This window comes from Quercus lobata, chromosome 8, assembly GCF_001633185.2.
Source record: "Quercus lobata isolate SW786 chromosome 8, ValleyOak3.0 Primary Assembly, whole genome shotgun sequence".
NCBI lineage: Eukaryota > Viridiplantae > Streptophyta > Magnoliopsida > Fagales > Fagaceae > Quercus > Quercus lobata.
The window spans coordinates 3417973-3435733 of record NC_044911.1 but is presented as its reverse complement, the minus strand read 5'-3'; the positions used below and the strand labels follow the sequence as shown (position 1 = coordinate 3435733).

At 33.5% G+C, this 17761-nt stretch overlaps 2 protein-coding genes across 2 annotated transcripts; both read left to right on the top strand.

Annotated features, from left to right (window-relative positions):
- The first annotated feature begins 7801 nt into the window (after window positions 1-7801).
- On the top strand, window positions 7802-12814 carry LOC115955213 (oligopeptide transporter 1-like). The gene is made up of 7 exons (XM_031073279.1): window positions 7802-7974; window positions 8713-9155; window positions 10462-10559; window positions 10680-11252; window positions 11355-11622; window positions 11765-11947; window positions 12037-12814. The coding sequence occupies exons 1-7, from the start codon at window positions 7899-7901 to the stop codon at window positions 12655-12657; spliced, it is 2262 nt and encodes a 753-aa protein (XP_030929139.1). The 5' UTR covers window positions 7802-7898; the 3' UTR covers window positions 12658-12814.
- Window positions 12815-13901: 1087 nt separating this feature from the next.
- LOC115956115 (oligopeptide transporter 1-like) lies at window positions 13902-17656 on the top strand. Its single transcript, XM_031074590.1, has 7 exons — window positions 13902-13977; window positions 14701-15143; window positions 15471-15568; window positions 15683-16255; window positions 16356-16623; window positions 16769-16951; window positions 17039-17656. Exons 1-7 carry the CDS (start codon window positions 13902-13904, stop codon window positions 17654-17656), a joined length of 2259 nt encoding a protein of 752 aa, XP_030930450.1.
- The last annotated feature ends 105 nt before the right edge of the window (window positions 17657-17761 follow it).

Genomic DNA, 17761 nt, shown 5'->3' with positions numbered 1-17761 from the left:
GCAAAATACAAAAAGTGGTTAATTTTACACATTTTAATTATTAAAAAAAAAACCCACATCAATGCTTGTAAAATTGTGCATATATATAAAAGTGCTATAGTAACCGTGCATATATGCACGGTTACTATAACTTTGCATACTAATATTTTATTAATTTCACATTTTGCTCCTTTTTTTTTTTCTCTCTCTCTCTCTCTACTCCATCTGCAAAACCAACTTAGGCATCTTCTCTCCCTCATCATCTTCTTCTTCCTCTGATACACACAAATACACCTACACACACACGGACACACCAAAAGACCCAACATTGCAAAATCAACACAGACCCACCATCCACACAAACCTAGCACTGCAAAATCAACCAAAAATCAACCACAAAATCGACCATGGAAACACCACAAAAGCAACCACATACACACCACAAAATCAACCAAAAATCAAACACACCCACACACGGACACACCAACAGAGACAAAGAGAGCATTTTTGTGAATTTGTGGTTGTGGGTTTGGTGCTTGGAAGTCGACTAGAATGAGTCTTGGTGCTTGGAGAGGAGATCAGAATGTTTGGGTCAACTGGAACAAATCTCTATGGATCGGTGCTTGTGGCAGATTGGTGCTTGTGGATTGACGAGTTTCAATCGTGGTGGATTGGTGTTTAGATCATTACAGTATTAATCAAGAGTTTTTAATTATTTATTTTTAAATGGATATTCAAAGAAGACACTATTAAACTTAAAAAGTTCAATTATAAACTATAATACACACTTTAAGAAAAAAATATAGTTGCTAAAAATATATTAGTCATAGGGATGTCTATGTACAATGCTTTCTTTATACTTGTATACAAATATTTATATATATATATATATATATATATATATATGTACGGGCGCTTGGGCCCTAGGCCCATTGGGCTTGGGGACCAGACCTGGCAACCTAGCCCACCTCCCATCCCCATTTCGGACCTTTAGCCTTGACCTGGATACCTCAAGACCCAATTTGGACCTAAGAGCTGAAACAAGACCACGCTAGCTCGAATACCTCAAGCGAACTCCCCGATCACTTTTGACCTGGTTGGGGAGAGTTATTGCTCGGAGACGCCCTGCATTCGGCTGTCCGGTAATGCCTTTGAGAACATCGCTGCTGAGCAGGCTTCTGAAGATGGGAATCAGTTCCAATGCCACTTCCACCTTCCCGATGGAGCTTCCACTTTGAGATGATAGAATTGGACCCCCATTCGCACTAGTAAAGGGGAGTAATCATAGCTCCTTCACTTATCCTAACCTATAAATAGGAGAAGAGAATGAGAAAAGGGGGTTGACAATTCTAGAGAAAACATTGAGAGAAGAGAGGAGTTACTCTGAGAAAGAAAAGGAACAACTCTGTGAGGTATTGAGAGGGGTTTGAGTAAACAGGAGTGTATTTAGCCTGCCGAGCAAAGAATCACCCATAGTAGGAAACTCAAAAACCACAGTACAAATAGATTGTGAGCCCAATTAGAGGTTGAGCCCAACAACCCAATTTTGGGTACCTTGATTTGTGCCCGGCTATCGAGAGAGAATCAATATATATATAGATACATCTTAGCTTTATTTTGTTAATTAGTAAGATGTTGACACCATGAGAAATGAGAAATGAAGGAGCGAGAAACAGACAATCACTATAAAGGAGGTTTTTTATTTTTTATTTTTTTATTTATATAATAAATATTTTATGTAATTTTGATGGTGGTGTTGGCTTTGATACCATATGAAATAACCCTGATTATGTTTTTTATTCTTCTCTCTTGAATTCATAGAGAGGACAAACATGTATAGATATTTGTACAAAATTAAGTTTAATTGGAAATTTTTTCAAATACAAGAAATTGAAGAAGCACATAGTCGATAGCTAATAAAATGCATCAGTAAAGGTATTGAGATTAAAAAAAAAAATAACAATTATTAAAAATATCGGGAAAAATATTTTATAGAATAGTCTCTCCATAAAATTGTGTTTTGAAAACAATATTTTGCCTAAAATTTTGCTGATGTAGCAGGAGCTAATGGGGTAAGTGTCCACCAAAAAGTTGTGTTTCCAAAAAATGACTTTAGTTAACCCTGATACGATTTTAGTGCAAAACAATTTGCATTCACAATTTTGGAAACATGAGTTCCACATTGAGATTTGCCTTATCTGCTCTTGCCACATCAACAAAATTTTAAGTGAATAAAATGAGACTATTTTTCCAAAAGGACAAAACTTAGGTACAGTACTTTAAGTATTGTTTCTTAGATTTCCCTCTTAAGATTTAGTCATGTGGTTATTTAACTAAAAAAATACACTTTCATCTCTTGATAAAAAATCCACATGGCAAAATTTTAAAAATGGAACCTAAGGAATAACATCTAAGTATTGTATCTAAATCTTGCTCTTTCCAAAAATCCCTAGAGGGATTAGTATAAAATCCTTGCATGGTTTTTTTATGCAGGGGCTTGACCCAAAAATGATTGTGATCCTAAGTATAGAGCCTTATTCTACCATGTGAATTTGTGCGATACACGGAAAAGTTCAATAAAATGTGATTTTATCCACAGAAAATGATTTTCTCTCTCATTTATTTTGTATATTCATACCAAATTTTTATTATTTGGTAAGATTTTATTGGAACATTAAAATATAATATAAAAAATTTAAAATCAATTAATAATATATAATAGAATAATGATGTGTAAAATTATGGAGTCTTAAAAGTTTACGTGGAAAAATAATATGAGGTCAATCAAAAGTCAAACATTTTCTTTTCTCTTACTTTTATATATATATATATATATATATATATTATCATTAAACAAACGTTTTCTTATATATTATATATATATATATATATATATATATATAAGTGGTTTATTATTTGTAGGGAATTTGTCATGATCTGTTTTTGTTGAATAACAGATCATATAATAATGTTGGGTTTTACATTTTAAATTTACAAAGGGTTCACTATTCACTTTCCCTTGTTGGTAGTAGATCTCCATAGTTCATGCATTGATTTAAGTTGGCATAACAAGCATTATTGGCTACTATTGCATTAGTGCAGTCAAAGGCTTAATCTTTTCCCTTGTTTTGTGGTTTTGATTCGTCCCTTGTAAGGGTTGAATATTTTCCCCCGGTATGTGGCATGGAGTCCTCACACTTTTTCTTCTTCTTCTTCTTCTTCATTTTTTTTTTTTAATTTATAAAAAATTATAGAAACAAACACACACAAGGGAAATAGAATGATATTTTAACACAAAGACATGCTACAAATTCCACTCAAAAGCCAGAGTAAACTTTAAGGAATGGCGAAACAAGTTACATTACATACAACACATTCTTTTGAGCAATGCAGGATAATTACCCTCTTTTTTGTTGTTGTTTAGGTTTAATATTTTATAAAATCCGGTAATCAATTGCTAAAAATCAATTCGTGTAAATATTTTCATGGATGTCTTGGGCTCTTTTTAAGACATTTATAGTAATGAATACAATATATATGAAATCATCCTTATTATTTAGAAAGGGAGATAACAAAAATTCACAACAATATATAGCATTCTCAAATTAGCCCATCACCTGCCAAGAGCCTAGTAGCTTATTTGGTTGGCACCTCTTGTTGTTTCTAACAGAGATATTCAAGGTTCATATCGTCGACTCCCAACTATCAATGTATCAAAAAAAAAAAAAAAAAGTCTACAACCTTAGACAATAATGAAATGGTACGTCTACAATATTTTTATAACAAATCATAGGTGATAAATTGTTATTGGTTTTAATTTGAATACATAACTTAAATTATTTTTTGCCCACCTGTAATAGCCAATAACAGTCTGACACTTAAGATTTGTTGTGAAAGTATTGTAAAAATATTATGGATATAACATTTTTCTAAATGATTAGACATAAGCCATTAAAAATAATTACATATAGATTTCGAGTTGAATCCATGTGTGAGGTGATAGGCTATTTTGGAAATATTGTAAAATTGTTATGAATTTTGATGTAAACTTAATATTGATGACATGGTGATCACATCAAAGTAAAACTTGATCTTCCGTTGGAGATGAGGTTATTCAAAAGGATAATGAGATCCCCTCAATTTGTTCACATTATTATTATTTTTATTATAGAAAATCATATTATTTTATTCTAAAAAGGAAAAAAGAAAAGAAGAAGAATTTGTATATTCCTAATGCATTTAGAATATAACCTAGCAGTGGGTTCCCTTTTATTTTATTTTTTAGGAACATGTAAGAAATTTAGTAGCAGTAGTAGTAACGGGTTCTAGTTATGATCAAATCTTATTTTTAATTAAAAAAATATTGGATGTATTGGCTTGATGTAAAGAGCAATTAATATAGAAAACATCTATGATTCAAATCCTATTATATCTATCTATACATCTATCTATATGTAACTTAGCAAATAGGTCATGGACCCAAAATCTCCATCCTAGTAATCATAACATCAATTTTGCAGAAACTTCTGTTGGTCACCATCATCGTAGTTTATTTGTGCCCTTTGCTTAAATTCAAAAAGTTCCAACTATCTTTTTTGATCTAACCCACACAACCAAAAGTGAGAAAAGGAAAAAAGAAAAAAAAGATGTACAATCTCTAACAAATGATGAAGTTTTGGCTGCTTAACGCTCTCTCTAAATACACATATAGTAAATAATGAAGATCACATTATTATCACACGTATTTCCTTTTCTTTCACACCATATTATTAGACATGATAGTGTAAAAGATAGGAAAAACAGTGAGAAAATATCATTCTTTGTAAACATTTGAAGGAACATGAGTACTTCATCATGAGTCCTCACCAAAATGGTACCATCACCACCAACAAAAGAGACAAAAATCATTGTCATGATTGACATCATATCTTATCACAATCATGATCTTCACCAAATATTCTATGCACAAAGATTGACAGTGATGAAAACCATCATATCTTGCCCATCTCTCAGCACATTCTTTTTGCCATTAAGGATAAATTTTGACATATCAAATAGCTAGTCATTTTAGGAACCAAATTCCAAGATTTGAGCCACTTGCATTTCCCATGGAACAGGAAAGTGAAAACCTCCAGAAAGTGGGCGTGAAAATTGGTGCCATGGGGCAGGTCCACTCTACTATAGGGTATAGAAAAGCTTAAGGCCACAAGACATTTTCATTTGAAATCTTCCTCTGCCTTTTTTTTTTTTTTTTTTTTGGAGAAATTATTTCATTTGAAATCTTACAAAAGCTGAGGGATATAGGGTTGATTTGAACGTATGATTAAAAATAAATAGTAATTTTACTTGTCAAAAACTTGCGTGTGGTAGATAAAAAAAGTAAAATTCAAAAAAAGTGAAAAAAGTGTTAAAGAGATATATTTCCAAATGGTTCCTTTTCCGCCTTACACACCATAACAATTCTCATACTTTATTGCATTTTTTTTTCCTTCTATAAATGGATTTCAGATTTTTTTTAAAGGGCTTTTAGTGCTAAAAGGATACAAAGAAGAAGTGTGTTTTTATTTTTATTTTTATTTTATTAAGAAATATTCACACACAAAAGAGAAAAATGGTTCTAACATAAAAGCACATTATAAATTTTATTAAAAAATTATGGTAACTTTTAAGAAAAAGAGGTGTATAAAAAAAAAAAAAACCCATATTTCACCATAATGTTTAGTGATTTACTGGCTTTTTTATCATATATTTTTGGATCACGGTAAGAAAAGAAAAGAAAATAAGAAAAGTTTTTTTTGAGGGAAAAAGAAAATAAGACAAGTTGATAACAACAATTAGCATTTATTTCTATTTAAAAAACTAATAAAGCCATAGAGGAAAGGTTTTTTTTTTTTTTTTTTTTAGAGATGATTACAATATACTGCTAACTTCGAAGTTTGAACTCTTGTGCCAATTCACCTACAAGCACCTTGGCCTTTGGCAACTTAAGAACAATTAAGGTGTTGTTTTTTTTATTTAAAAAATTGTTACAACTTTTATTATATAGTATATGATATGATATGATATGATGTGCTATAGTAGAGTTGGAGGAGAGTAATACATTAAGCTCTTATTAAATGTGTTAATTGGGGTAATACTCACTGAGTCAATAAAATTTTTCAAATTTGGATTAATTTCTTTAGTTTTTGTTGTGGAATTTACTATTTAGAATATAAACCAACCAATCCTCCATCAATTTCTAATAAAGAATCAACAATACAAGAACACCAATTGACAAGATGGAGGGCATTAAGGAGTGCAATCATGCAAAAAATGGCAAAACATTTAAGGGAAAAGTTAACTGATGCCCTAAGGACATTAGTTTCAAAAGTATTTTTAGAAAATTTTTATGAGAAAAAAAAAACTAATTTTTTTACAACATTTTTATATTTTCCATAAAAACGGTATCAAAACTTTCATAAAATAGTTCATTAATAAATGTCTTGATAGCACCCATTAACCACCCCCTTTAAGGCAATTAATATTATGAAGAAAAGAAATCTGACTTGTTCTTGATTTCTTTCCTCGGAGGATATCATTAAATTATTATTCATGTGCAATATGGAATTGACATTTCAAGAGGCAGTTGATTACATTATTGCTCTTACTATATCTCATGCCAAGAATGCACCCAATTTCAATGAGCAATGCAAGAGACACCAATTTTTTCATAACTCACTAAGGTAGCAAGTTATTAATGGTAATTGAAGAAACATCACCTTCATATGACAAGATTCTCTCCCTCAGTTTCCTCTAATTATTATTATTTTATAAGACACATCATACTTAAAAATCAAATAAATGTCACTTTTCTCATATCCACCTAGAAATGAGAGGGCATTGTTCTATTCAATGAGGGGGGATCTTTTCTCCACTTTCACACGGCCTATCATTAACACTATTTTTACTATGGAAAATGCTAACAAGTGTCTTTAGGGTACCAGTTAAGAATTTAGTTAAAGAAAGTTTTTATGGGAAAAGAAAAAAAAACAATTAGTGTTTTGACAACTTTTTTCATTTTCCATAAAAGTGATGTCAAAATTTTCCTAAAATGAATTCTTAACCAGTACCCTAAAGGCACTTATTAGCATGACCTTTTTATTATATACTAATTACAAAAGGTCACGTTTAGCTATTGTTGAATTTTTTATCACTAAACCAGTAAAAGTTCACCAAAAAGAAACTAAAGGGTCACATCTTTAGCAGTGCCAGCTTCCATAAAGATTGACTAAATGGACCACCAGCAACGCTTTACTTGGATGTCATAAGTCATAAGTCATAACCACTTCATTAGTCCTCCAAATTCAATCTCTAACCATCTCCATTTAATGCTTTAAGCTTAATTAGTTGTCAAGTAGCTAGCTCAGAATCCAATTCTCAACTCAAGAGGTCAAATTTCAACCACCCTTTGAAAATGCAATTCTTCCTCCACGCATAATATTTTCTTAGTTTTCCTCGCTTTTTTTTCCTTCTTGGTATGGTAACTGTATCAGGACTCTGTCAAGCATGAACATATATATATTGAAATGCATGCAATGTTCACGATGACTCAGAAAGTATATCCAGATTCATTAATGATTCTCAATGAATGCTACTGTGTATTAATGTAGTTTCCTTGTTTCTACAACAGACTGCCTTTCCAAATATATATATATATATATATATATCTTTTTATTTTTATTTTTTTCCACCACAAATGCAAATTTCAGGCTTTAAAATTGCATTATTCACTTAATAATTTAAAGAAGAATTTTATTTTGTTTTAATATCTTCTTTACACTGTAATAACATTACAAGATTGTGTGAGACTTAAAGAAGACAAGGGTAGTGTATATATATATATAAAGCGTTGTGTAAAAGGAGAAGCTGAGTGAGAGGAAATGACAGGTTACTATGAGCATGGAGACCCTCAAGCATTGTCACTTGAGAAGCTTGAATCCAATACTGACAAGACTGGTAACTCTCTCTCTCTCTCTCTCTCTCTCTCACACACACACACACACACACACAGAAAATAGAGTTTCATAGTTCATGATTCAACAAATTTTATGTTGTGATTCATGAATGCAATATGTATGCTGGGTATGCATGCATGAAATTGACCTCATTACAGATCATGTTTTGTTGCAATAGATGTAAAATTCTTTTCTTTTGGATTTTGTTGTGTAATTCTACTCATGGAAATCATAGTTTACCCTGGTTTCATGATTCATCACCTATATTTATTAATTTTTGTGATGATTGATGAAAGTTGCATGTATGTTGGGTATGTATGACTAACTTTGCTACAGAACATGTTTTTCTTCTAATTGGTGAGTATTTTAATAATTTATTTATTTATTAGTTTTGTTTTGTAATCTTATCTACTACATATTTTGTTTGTTTTTTATGATGTATTTACTCATTCGTGTGCTATACATAATATATTCAGAAGAATTACTTTCTTTGTCACGATAGCTCAGTATCTAATCTGGTTCTCGTATATTCAATTATTATGAGAAACATAGCACTAAAATATTACTATTAAGTTTACACAAAATATCGTTTAAATCCATGATGATAGGGGCACTTATTCAATCCATCTTAATAATTTCAGAAAGAAATTTCTTGTGAAAGATGTTTTTTTTTCTTCTAAATCTTTTTCTTTTACTTTTTTTATTTTATTTTAATAATGGGGTCATTTTATATAAGCAGGGGATGAAGACAATGATTGCCCAATTGAACAAGTTAGGCTTACAGTTCCTCCAACTGATGACCCAACACAGCCGGCATTGACATTTAGAACATGGGTTCTTGGATTGATATCGTGTGTTTTTCTTGCTTTTGCGAACCAATTTTTCGCGTACCGCCAAAATCAGCTGTCAATTTCGTCAGTCTCAGCACAAATCCTTGTACTCCCACTAGGGAAGCTAATGGCTGCATATCTTCCATCAAAGCCAATTCGAGTCCCGCTCACAAACTGGTCCTTCTCCTTGAATCCAGGGCCATTCAACATGAAGGAACATGTTTTGATCACCATTTTCGCTAGTTCTGGGGCTGGGGGAGTCTATGCACTTCATATTGTTACTGGTGTCAAGGCTTTCTACCACAGGAATATCTCTGGTGTAGCAGCCTTTATATTATCACTAACTACTCAGGTATATTTGGATTCTTGTTTTCATTTTAATGGAATTATGGCTATAGCCAACTGATCCTGCTTTTCACATGAAGACTGTATCATGCAAGAACTTCTTTGTTCACATTAAGAATATAGGCCACTCTAGTCAAAAGTTGTACCTAATCAAACTCACCAACTGCTCCCCCTGACTCCTCTAAAAAAATCCCTATAGATACTATAGATACTCTACTCTCTGAACCTGATAACTAGTTTGACCCCCCTGACTTAGCAAAAAAACAGAAAAAGCACTCCCAACTTATAGAAACAGACCCAGACATGGAAGAAAAAGGAAAAGAAATTTCCTCACACCAAACCATATCACTTTTTTGCCCAATTCACTATTCTTAAATCTTAAGTAGCTCTCATACTGGAAGCAGATGTTTGTTGTGCTGTTAACTCAAATAGTAAATATGTTAGAAGATAAGTGCAGGCCTAGTACTCCGTACCTGCTATATTTATGTTGGAATGAATTTAATGAGTCTCCTATCCAAAAAAAAAAAAAAAAAAGTAAATTCTTGTATTCTTTTTTAAATTTATTTAGGGCAATTCAATCAGTGGGTTACATATTTAAAAAAAAAAAATTAAAAATACATACATACATACATATATATATATATATATATATCCTTGTATAGCACAAAAATTATAAACCCCAAATCTACATTTTTAGAAGAATAGAAAAAGGAATGTTGATTTTTACATATTTTTTAAAAGCTATCATGGTGGTTAGACATGTATACTACTTTGTGGAATTTTTATTTTTATATTTTTGATAATTAGATGGTTAGGGGTAAGGAGATTTGAAATTTTGAACTTTGAATCTCTTTGTTAGAAATACTAAGAGGTGCCAATTGAGTTACAAGAGTTAAAAGATTCCTAGCAACTTTGTAGGTTTACTCTTAATACTTTTAGATTGATTTATTTTCTCAATTTATTTGAAGGAATCAAATTTAAAAATCTAAATTTTATGTATTTAGATTAATTTCTCCCATTGATTATTAGTAATATGAATTGATTATTTTATAGATTAATTGTGCTTTTAATGTTGACTTTTAATCTTGCTCCCATAAAATGAAATCCTGGCTTCGCTACTAGTACTCGGTGCACAAAGTTCCAATTTTTTGTGGTCTAGGATAGATAATTGATAGACAGCCTTACCCCATTTGTTTTGGAGAATATAAGCTACTCAAGTGCGAAAAAAAATGCCATGCCATCAATTTATTAAATAAATTGCTTCCTAGAATTTTATTCCTACTACATCACTGTTTTGTATATGAACATTTCAGATGCTTGGATATGGATGGGCTGGACTTTTCAGAAAATATCTTGTTGACTCACCTTATATGTGGTGGCCTGCAAACCTGGTCCAAGTCTCTCTATTCAGGTACAGCCATCTTTTTTATTTTTTATACAGAGATTGCTTCTGTTTGAAGAAGAATTAGTGCAATGTTTAATTGACAAGTCGGTCTTCTTTGTAATAATCCAAGTAATATGTGAAATGCAGGGCATTGCATGAAAAAGAAAAGAGACCTAAAGGAGGACATACAAGGCTACAATTCTTCTTTATGGTTTTTGTAGCAAGCTTTTCTTATTACATTGTCCCAAGCTATCTTTTCCCTTCAATATCAGCTCTCTCCTTTGTTTGTTGGATTTGGAAGGACTCAGTCACAGCCCAACAGATTGGTGGAGGGATCAAGGGCCTTGGACTAGGCTCATTTGGCCTTGACTGGTCCACTGTAGCCGGCTTTTTGGGCACCCCTTTAGCCACACCTGGGTTTGCTATCATCAATATTTTAGTGGGGTTTATGTTGATTGTCTATGTCATTATCCCGATTGCTTATTGGAGTAATGCATATGATGCCAAGAAGTTTCCTATCTTTTCTTCCCACACTTTTGATCACACTGGACAGCGCTATAACATATCCAGAATTCTGAATGAGAAAGCATTTGATATTAATCTTGCAGCTTATGACAGTTACAGCAAACTTTATCTAAGTGTGTTCTTTGCCTTAACTTATGGTTTGAGCTTTGCTACTCTAACAGCTACCATTACTCATGTTGCCCTCTTTAATGGAAAGTAAGCTGCTTCTTAACATCTTCTATTCTATTGTTTTGCAAAAGTTCTTTTTAGTTAAAAGCCTTTTCATGATTTTCTTTATTTGGTAAAAACATTGAGCAGAACAATCTGGACACTCTGGAAACAGACAGCTAGAGCAACAAAAGATCATTATTCGGATGTGCATACAAGGTTGATGAAGAAGAACTATAAACAAGTCCCTCAGTGGTGGTTTTATACAATCTTAGTTTTAATGGTTGCTCTTGCCATGGTTGCTTGTGAAGGTTTTGACAAACAGCTGCAACTCCCATGGTGGGGACTATTACTGGCTTGTGGCATTGCACTGTTTTTTACTTTACCCATTGGAATAATTCAAGCCACAACGAATGCGGTATGAATAAGCCTGTAACCATCCTTGTATTTAATTGTTGAAAGGACACCACACATTCATTTGAAAGAGTTAATTACATTGTGCATTAGTTTGCATCAATTTTATGAAGACTGCAATTCTCAATAATATGTGTTAATTGCAGCAACCAGGTCTAAACGTGATCACAGAATTGGTTATTGGTTACATTTATCCAGGAAAGCCCCTCGCTAATGTGGCTTTCAAGACCTATGGCTACATTAGCATGGTACAAGCACTCTCCTTTGTTAATGACTTCAAATTAGGCCACTATATGAAAATCCCACCAAGATCCATGTTCATTGTGCAGGCAAGTGAATTAGTACCAGTAAAATTTATATGAATTTTTGTTGAATATTTTCATATTATGATACACGTGTTGTTAATTTATATTCTCAGTTATTTGGAACAATAGTTGCTTCAAGTACCTACTTTGCCACGGCATGGTGGCTTCTCACAAATATAAAGGACATATGTGATACTTCATTGTTGCCCGAGGGGAGTCCTTGGACATGCCCTGGGGATGATGTCTTCTACAATGCTTCCATTATTTGGGGAGTCATAGGTCCACTCAGAATGTTCACAAAATATGGTGTCTACAAAGAGATGAACTGGTTCTTCCTTCTTGGCTTCTTAGCTCCTATCCCTGGCTGGTTTCTCTCACGCAAGTACCCCAACATCAAGTGGCTTAGACTTATACACATGCCTATTATCATTGGAGCTACAAGTAACATGCCACCAACTAGAGCAGTGAACTATTGGGCTTGGGGAGCTGTTGGAATTTTCTTCAACTTCTATGTTTACAGAAAGTTTAAGGCATGGTGGGCTAGACATACCTATGTCTTATCTGCTGCTTTAGACGCTGGGGTTGCCTTTTTGGGTGTTCTACTTTTCTTCACACTTCAATCCAAGAATATAATTGGTCCAGAGTGGTGGGGTCTGGCCAGTGATGACCATTGTCCATTGGCTTCATGCCCCACAGCTCCTGGGGTTAAAATTGAGGGGTGCCCTGCCTTTTGAGATGCTTAAGGTTTATGTCTTGGGCACATGTGACATTCAAGGTCCTCCAATGCCTGATGAAGTTGGGAGATGAAGTTGTAGAATTCATTAATTTGATATATGTTTCTTCATGTTGGGCCAATAAGGCATTGTAAAAAGATGCAATTCTTTTTTTTAATTAAATAAGGTTTTTTTTTTTTTGAAATTTTTTTTTATAAGATTGGTTTGCAATTTTGCATAATCCGAGGGGGCTTTTATACGAAATAATAACTATTCCTTTTTTTTTTATTTTTTATTTTTTATTTTTTTTTTATACAAGATAGAAATTCTATTCTAGTCTAATTTAAGTATATATATGTGTGAAACTCTCTCTTAGAGACTTGAACTTCCAACTCTTACCCCCCACAGCCCACAAACACTTATACTTGTGGAATAATCAACACACCAAGAGTGCACGGTGGTATAACTATTCCTTTTTAAAGAGTTGTAAACTTGTAATAGTTATTTCTTAATGGATGTAATAATTTCTAAAATTAATAAGTTTTTAAATATTTGAAGTTAAAAATTATAAAAATAAAAAATCATAAAAAAATAACCTCCCTCTCTCTCAATTTTTTTTTTTTTTAGGAATATAAGTAAGATACTTCCTAAATATAGATCATTAGTTTTATTCTAATATTACAAATTACAACCAAACCTATGAATAGGTTTAGTTATTTCATAACTATTAAAGAAAAAAAAAAAGTTTAGTTATTCCATTACAATATCTTTTATTTTCAGTAATAAAAATTACTATTCTTGTTATAATCTCCACTAAATGTACCAATAAAGATTACTTACTTTTTTCCTTCTTGGTATGCTAACTATATTCTGGATTCTGTTAAGCATGAACATATATTGAAATGCATGCAAGATTAATGAATGATTCTTAATGAAATAAATGGTCTTTCTTTAGCGAGCCAGCTTAGTTATGAACTGTGTGGTAATGTAGTTTCCTTGTTTCTCCAAAAGACCGCCTTTCAAACATAAAGTTTGTTTGTTTGTTTGTTTGTTTTTACATCATAAACGCAAACTTTTGGCTTTAAAATCTCATTATTCACATAAAAATTTTAAGAACAACTTTTATTTTGTTTTAATATCCTGTTTACAGTGTGTAATAACATTACAAGATTGTGTGAGACTTTAAGAACACAAGGGTGGTGTATGTATATATAAAGTGCTGTGTGAGTTTGAAAGTGTGTCCAAGGAGAAGCTTTGTGAGAGCCATGACAAGTTACGATGAAAATGGAGACCCTAAAGCAATGTCACTTGAGAAGACTCAATCCAATACTAACATGACTGGTAACTCCCTCTCTCTCTCTCTCTCTCTCTCTCTCTCTCTCTAACACAAACACACAGAAAATAGAGTTTCATAATTCACGATTCGTCGCATTTTATGTCATGATTCATGAATGCTACATGTATGGCTGAGTATGCATGCATGAAATCAACCTCATTACAGAGCATGTATTGTTTCAGTTGATGTAAATTACGTTTCTCTTGGATATGTTGTGAAGTTCTACTTCATGGGAATCATAGTTTACCCTGGTTTCATAATTCACCACCCGTTTCTTTTTTGCTATGATCGATGAAAATTGCATGTATGTTGGGTATGCATGACATCAGCTTTAGCACAGAGCATGTTTTTCTTATAATGAGTATTATTATTAATATTATTTGTTGCGTAACCTTGTCTACTACATGTTTTGTTTGTCATTCGTGTACGATAGAGAAGAATTACTTTCTTCATCACAATAGCTCATTTTTTAATCTGGTATTAATTGTTTCTCAACATTCTATGAGAAACATAGCTCTGAAATATTATTATAGTTGACACAAAATTTTGTTTAAATCCATGATAACAGAGGCACTTAATTGATTTTTTTTTAAATTTATTTTTTTACTTTCATTCAATTATATTCATCTTAATAATTTCAGAAATAAATTTTTAAAGAAATAATTTTTTTTTTTCTTTCAAATTTTTTGCATTTGACTTTTGATAATGTGGTCATTCTATATAAGCAGGGGATGAAGACAATGATAGCCCAATTGAACAAGTTAGACTTACAGTTCCTCCAACAGATGACCCAACACAGCCAACATTGACATTTCGAACATGGGTTCTTGGATTGATATCATGTGTTGTTCTTTCTTTTGTAAACCAATTTTTCGCGTACCGCCAAAATCAGCTGTCAATTACGCCAGTCATAATACAAATCCTTGTGCTCCCACTAGGGAAGCTAATGGCTGCATATCTTCCATCAAAGCCAATTCGAGTCCCACTCATAAACTGGTCCTTCTCCTTGAATCCAGGGCCATTCAATTTGAAGGAACATGTTTTGATCACCATTTTTGCTAATTCTGGGGCTGGTGGGGTGTATGCACTTCATATTGTTACTGGAGTCAAGGCTTTCTACCACAGGAGTATCTCTGGTGCAGCAGCCTATATACTATCACTAACTACTCAGGTATATTTGGATTCTGGTTTCATTTTAATGGCATTATGGCTATAACCAACTGATCCCGTTTCTCACATAAAGAATGTATGATACAAGAACTTGTTTGTTCACGTTAAGAATTAAGCCACTAGTAAAAGGTTGTACCAGTGCACAAAGCTCCAATTTTTCAGGGTCTAGGATAGATAATTGACAGACAGACTTACCCCTCATTAGTTTTGGAGAATACAAGCTGCTCTAATGTGAATAAAATAAGTGTCCTGCCATCAATGTATTACACAAAATGCTTCTTAGAGTGTTATTCCTACTACATAACCGTTTTTCACGTGAACTTTTCAGATGCTTGGTTATGGATGGGCTGGACTGTTCAGGAAATATCTTGTTGACTCACCTTATATGTGGTGGCCTGCAAACCTGGTCCAAGTCTCTCTATTCAGGTACACCATCCTTTTTTTATACTGAGATTGCTTATTTTAGAAGAAGAATTAGTTCAATGTTTAATTGACAGATTGGTCTTCCTTGTAATGGACAAAGTAATATTTGAAATGCAGGGCATTGCATGAAAAAGAAAACAGACCTAAAGGAGGACTTACAAGGATACAATTCTTCTTCATGATTTTCGCAGCAAGCTTTGCTTATTACATTGTTCCAAGCTATTTTTTCCCTTCAATATCAGCTATCTCCCTTGCTTGTTTGATTTGGAAGGAATCAGTCACAGCCCAACAAATAGGTGGAGGTATCAGTGGCCTTGGACTAGGCTCATTTGGCCTTGACTGGTCCACTATAGCTAGCTTTTTGGGCACCCCCTTAGCCACACCTGGGTTTGCCATCATCAATATTTTAGTGGGGTTTATGTTGTTTGTCTATGTCGTTATCCCGATTGCTTATTGGAGTAATGCATATGATGCCAAGAAGTTTCCTATCTTTTCTTCCCACACTTTTGATCACACTGGACAACCCTACAACATATCCAGAATTCTGAATGAGAAAGCATTTGATATTAATCATGCAGCTTATGACAGTTACAGCAAACTTTATCTAAGTGTGTTCTTTGCTTTCACTTATGGTTTGAGCTTTGCTACTCTAACAGCTACTCTTACTCATGTTGCCCTCTTTAATGGAAAGTAAGCTTCTTAAAATCTTCTATTCTATTCTCTTGGAAAAGTTCTTTTTAGTTAAAAGCGTTTTCATGATTTTCTCCATTTGGGTAAAAACATTGAGCAGAACAATCTGGACACTCTGGAAACAGACAGCAAGTGCAGCAAAAGATAATTATACCGATGTGCACGCGAGGTTGATGAAGAAGAACTATAGACAAGTCCCTCAGTGGTGGTTTTGTACCATTTTAGTTTTAATGGTGGCTCTTGCCATGTTTGCTTGTGAAGGTTTTGACAAACAGCTGCAACTCCCATGGTGGGGACTATTAATGGCTTGTGGCATTGCGCTGTTTTTTACTTTACCCATTGGAATAATTCAAGCCACAACGAATACGGTATGAATAAGCCTAACCATCCTTGTATTTCATTGATAAAAGACAACAAACATTCATTCGAATGAGTTAATTACCTTCTACATTATTTTGCATCTAATTTTTACATACTACAATTCTCAATATGATGTGTTATTGTTAATTGCAGCAACCAGGGCTAAACGTGATCACAGAATTGGTGATTGGGTATATTTATCCAGGGAAGCCCCTCGCTAATGTGGCTTTCAAGACCTATGGCTACATTAGCATGTCACAAGCACTCTACTTTGTTAATGACTTCAAATTAGGCCACTATATGAAAATCCCCCCTAGGTCCATGTTCATTGTGCAGGCAAGTGAATTAATACCAGTAAAAATTATATGAAATTTTGTATACTATTTCGATATAATGACACTAGTTGTTAATTTACATTCTCAGTTAGTTGGAACACTAGTTGCTTCAAGTACCTACTTTGCCACGGCATGGTGGCTTCTCTCAAGCATAAAGGACATATGTGATCCGTTATTACTGCCTGAGGGGAGTCCTTGGACATGCCCTGGGGATGATGTCTTCTACAATGCTTCCATTATTTGGGGAGTCATAGGTCCACTCAGAATGTTCACAAAATATGGTGTCTACAAAGAGATGAACTGGTTCTTCCTTCTTGGCTTCTTAGCTCCTATCCCTGGCTGGTTTCTCTCACGCAAGTACCCCAACATCAAGTGGCTTAGACTTATAAACATGCCTATCATCATTGGAGCTACAAGTAGCATGCCACCAACTAAAGCAGTGAACTATTGGGCTTGGGGAGCTGTCGGAATTTTCTTCAATTTCTATATTTACAGAAAATTTAAGGCATGGTGGGCTAGACATACCTATGTCCTATCTGCTGCTTTAGATGCTGGGGTTGCCTTTTTGGGTATCATGCTTTTCTTCACTCTTCAATCCAATAATGTAATTGGTCCAGAGTGGTGGGGGCTGGACATGGATCATTGTCCATTGGCTTCATGCCCCACAGCTCCTGGGATTGTGAAAAAGGGGTGCCCTGTTTTTTGAGATGATTAAGGTTTATGTCTTGTGCTCATGTGTCATTGAATGTCCTCCAATGCCTGTTGAAGTTCTAGTTCACCAATTTGATATATATTTCTACATGTTGGGATA